Below are 3,916 nucleotides of genomic sequence, written 5' to 3'. Positions count from 1 at the left end.
CAAAATCCAAATGTAGGTCATTTATTTAGACTTGCACACAATGATAAAGGAAGTCACTCAAATTTAATGGCCTTTTTACCCTTCACTTATTGTTTATCGTGTTCCTATTTAAATAAATCTTGTTAATACTAACCCCAGCCGTGAAATCAGCTTGTAATCCAACATTTTTTTATCTATTAATGAAATGATACACAGCTCTCCTGCGCGTTCGAGATAAAATAAATCTTGTTAATGATCGAAATTAACAAGCCAACAACAAACACTTCAAACGGTGGCAACAAGCTCAGATATTCTTGTAGCATTAGGGATCAGATAACAATAGTCTTTGCAACTCCATCCACTTATAATTTGCGCGGACAAGCTCAGATATGCCTATAGCATTAGGGATCAGAATATTAGCAAGACAGATATACACTGTTATTATTTTTCATGAATTGTTGGGTGCGAACTACTGGTCCAGGGCCCGGTAATGCCCTGGAATGCAGTCTGGCACAGACTGAAATATTCTCACACCGAAAACTATCATGATCAATCAAGATAAATTATGCTGCCTCCTTGACAAACTATGTGGCACTCACATGTTGCATCATTCGGCAACCATCTCCATTCTCAACTTTCATCATCATTTTTTACATCTTTTGTCACTAAACAATCCAATCTAACTAATACGTACGTACATATGAACTCTTCCCAGAAGCAAAACTAACAAGAACACGCTAGGATTCCAACGAAGAACGTACACAAAACAACGCACCATGAAACACGACGATGCGTGCTAGCGTATGCTGCTATCTACAAGTACAAGCTGATTGTTTCATCTGCACCATCGACTCGGGTGGTAAACTCACGTCGTCGTCGTCGCCTTGTGAGCACCTGCTGCCGCGGCGCGGCGTGCCGTGGGCCGCCAGCGGCGATGGTGACGCAGGCGGGGCGTTGATGCCCTTAATGAACTCGAGGCACTCGGCGACGGCGCGGGCGTAGAACGAGTTGGACCGCATGCACGGCGGCCGCCGCTGTGGCTTGCTGCTGTTGCCGCCGTCCCCGGCGGCCTGTCCGCCCTTCCCTCCGGCGAGGGCGCGTTTCTGACCGCCCACAAGAAACCGCCTGCTGCCGGTGGCAGAGGCAGGGGGCGAGCTGCTACCTGCCGCCGCAGCTGCCACCCGGCCCCTCGTGAGTAGCCGCAGGTTGCGCACGCAGCGACCCAGGAGCCCCAGCAGCTTCCACAGCTTGGCACGCAGCCGGCGCACGGAGATGCGCGTCGGGCTCAGCCGGAACCCCCTCGCCGGCCGTCGCCACCGCCGCAGGCCCAGCCTCGTGTAGGATGAGTACTTCAGATCACTCATGATTAGTAAGCTCCTCTCTCTCTCTCTCTCTCTCTCTCTCTCTCTTAATTGATGATATTTGACGTGGCACTGGTTGTACCTTAGCTAGCTAAGACTACCTGTCACAATCTAACCCTTCTATGACTGTAGCACCAGCCTCTACCTGTGACTGAGCTCAATTGCGTTGGGTGTGTGGCTGTGTGCTCGTCGAGTCAAGTGGCTGCATTTATAGGGGAGCAGGAGGTGGAAGAAGATGGCAGGAAGGTTGGTGCCTCTTTGACGATCGAGAGCAATGGAGTGTGATGGCAGATTCGGGGACACGGCAGGATTGATTAATTGGCTTAATGGAGCCTATGATCATCACCGAGTATGGACAAAAGCGAAAAGCATCACTTGGTCAGTGCGTGCTAATGATCGTGCTAGTTTAATCTTTTCTTTAAAGGCTTTTAAGGTGGTCGTGTAAAATGTGAAAGGGGCGCGCCATCTGTTCACACGTAATTGTGTCACCTTACCGTGTGTAATATAATAGCTGCTCTCGCCTCTTGTTGTTCCTGCGGTGCAGATTCCACATGCTCGCTACGAGTATAATCTGAAGGACTACTGAATGATGGTACAATTCTTTACGCATTTTTTCGGTAGTACGTTCTCACAACAGGTCATTCTAGCACTTTATATATGTAATAAAGTCAGCCCATCACATTCAATTATTTGCCTCCTTAGCCCTAAAATAATCCCTAATTAATAGGATATCCATGGTCATTATTTCACATCTCCACCAGAGGCGGTCGCGTTATACACGGATGCAGTAAAAAATTGCGCATCTATCAAAATGGATTTATGGATACAGTCAAAAATGGCTCGTCTCTCAAAATCAATTTACAGAAAATAAAACCCATTTCCACAGGCCCATTACCAACTTCGTGGCCCATCTTAGGCTGATATGGACCCTCTCACTATATAACGATAGAGAGGAAACCCTAGCCCAATATATCCATCTCTGTCTCCCACTGCACACGCTCATCTATCCACTGCGCGTCTCCCTCACCGTGAGCCTTGCTCTCTCGCTCGCCCGTCTCCCTCACCACCCGTGCTCTTCCTCTTTAGCTTGCCCCTCTCTATCTCCCTCACTAGCGATGGCATAGAGGAACAGGATACCAGCGCCCTCGTCCTCCTTCAGGTGATGGCAGCGCCGCCCTCATCCTTCTTTCAATGGCGGCGGCAAGGCAAGGAGGAAGAGGATCCCGACGAGGTGTGTCTAGCGGTGCGGATCTCGCAGATCCATGTGAGGACAACATAGATCTCGCAGATCCCAATGAAAAGACACGGATCTCATGGATTCGGCGACGTGGAGCATGAGGCACCCTCTGGCGAGGCCATCTCTCAGCTACAATGCAGGGCTCGCTCGCGACGGTGGCCAGGTCTCGTTCACAATGGATTCGGCGAGGAGGAGCGCAGGCCAGCTCATGGCAGATCCGATGAGGAGTGGCGGTGTCGGCGAGGAGGAGGCACGTGGAGGAGGCTCATCGGTGGAGCGGAGCGCATACACGGCACTTGCTCGTGCTACATCGGCGGTGGGCTCCATGGCAAGGAAGGTGGCGGTGGCGGTGTGGGCTGGTAGCCATCGGGGATCAACAACCCCTTTTTTTGTTTTTTCAATTAATTTATGGAGGCAGACACAGTGACAGCTGAAAGGATCAAAATGCCCAAGACAGAGGTGAATTGGGCTAATTCTAAATTTCTTCCAATAATTAAGCCCTACACTTAGCCCATTTCACCCCTTGTGCCTAAAAGTGTTTCTATTGTTCTAACGCACAAAAGTTTTACACCCTAAGTTCTAATCCTACTCTAGCATGACAATTCTAAGAATGTAAAGACATGAATTCAATTGCTCAAATGTAAATGCTCAAAGTAAAGAGAGTGAGAGGAACGTGGCGATGTTTTTTTCTAGGTATCGGAGAGTCACCACTCCCCACTAATCCTCATTGGAGCACCCACGCATGGGTGTAGCTCCCGCTTGATCCGCGCAAGGATCAAGTGCTCTCTACGGAAAACAAAGTCCTATAACTAATCTAACTGTCTCTCAACGCCAAACAACACTTAGAACTAGTCCGTCCTTAACCTTATCGTCCATCCTTTGAAAACCAAAATGAAATTCATCGACAGGGACATGAATACCATAAGTGCCCAATCAATCACCCATACCATGACCTAACTTATAATGCATCTGTAAAACACATGCTAGTCACAGTAATCTTGTGTGGTCATTAATCACCGAAACCCAACTAGGGGCCTAGATGCTTTCAATCTCTCCCTTTTTGGTGATGGATGACAACACAACCTCGAGTATGTATATCAGAGAGATTTGAGGTTTTCAACCGCTTGGTTTGCATGAACTTGTGGCAATAAGAGCAAAGGGGTTAGAACAAGTTCATGCATACCAAGTCCACAACATGTACTCAATATATTAGAATTAAGCGCGAGTACAAGAAAGTAAATGCTCGTTCAACATCGGAGTATGGCAGAAGTAAGGTAAGCGAGCAACACAACTAAGACATGATATATAAATATAACGATAAGACAACATGTCTCACAAG

General features: G+C 48.1%; 1 protein-coding gene across 1 annotated transcript; it reads right to left on the bottom strand.

The window, feature by feature from the left end:
* Window positions 1-552: 552 nt before the first annotated feature.
* LOC136529663 (uncharacterized) lies at window positions 553-1,501 on the bottom strand. Its single transcript, XM_066522740.1, has one exon. The coding sequence runs from the start codon at window positions 1,341-1,343 to the stop codon at window positions 789-791; it is 555 nt and encodes a 184-aa protein (XP_066378837.1). The 5' UTR covers window positions 1,344-1,501; the 3' UTR covers window positions 553-788.
* Between the last annotated feature and the right edge of the window lie 2,415 nt (window positions 1,502-3,916).

This window comes from Miscanthus floridulus, chromosome 19 (assembly GCF_019320115.1).
Source record: "Miscanthus floridulus cultivar M001 chromosome 19, ASM1932011v1, whole genome shotgun sequence".
In the NCBI taxonomy this organism is placed as follows: Eukaryota; Viridiplantae; Streptophyta; class Magnoliopsida; order Poales; family Poaceae; genus Miscanthus; species Miscanthus floridulus.
Note: the sequence above shows the minus strand (reverse complement) of the source record. Positions and strands in the feature narration are given on the sequence as shown.

Excerpts from the sequence above, each read along its gene's own strand:
- LOC136529663 (XM_066522740.1), bottom strand. The coding sequence starts at position 1,343 with ATGAGTGATCTGAAGTACTCATCCTACACGAGGCTGGGCCTGCGGCGG.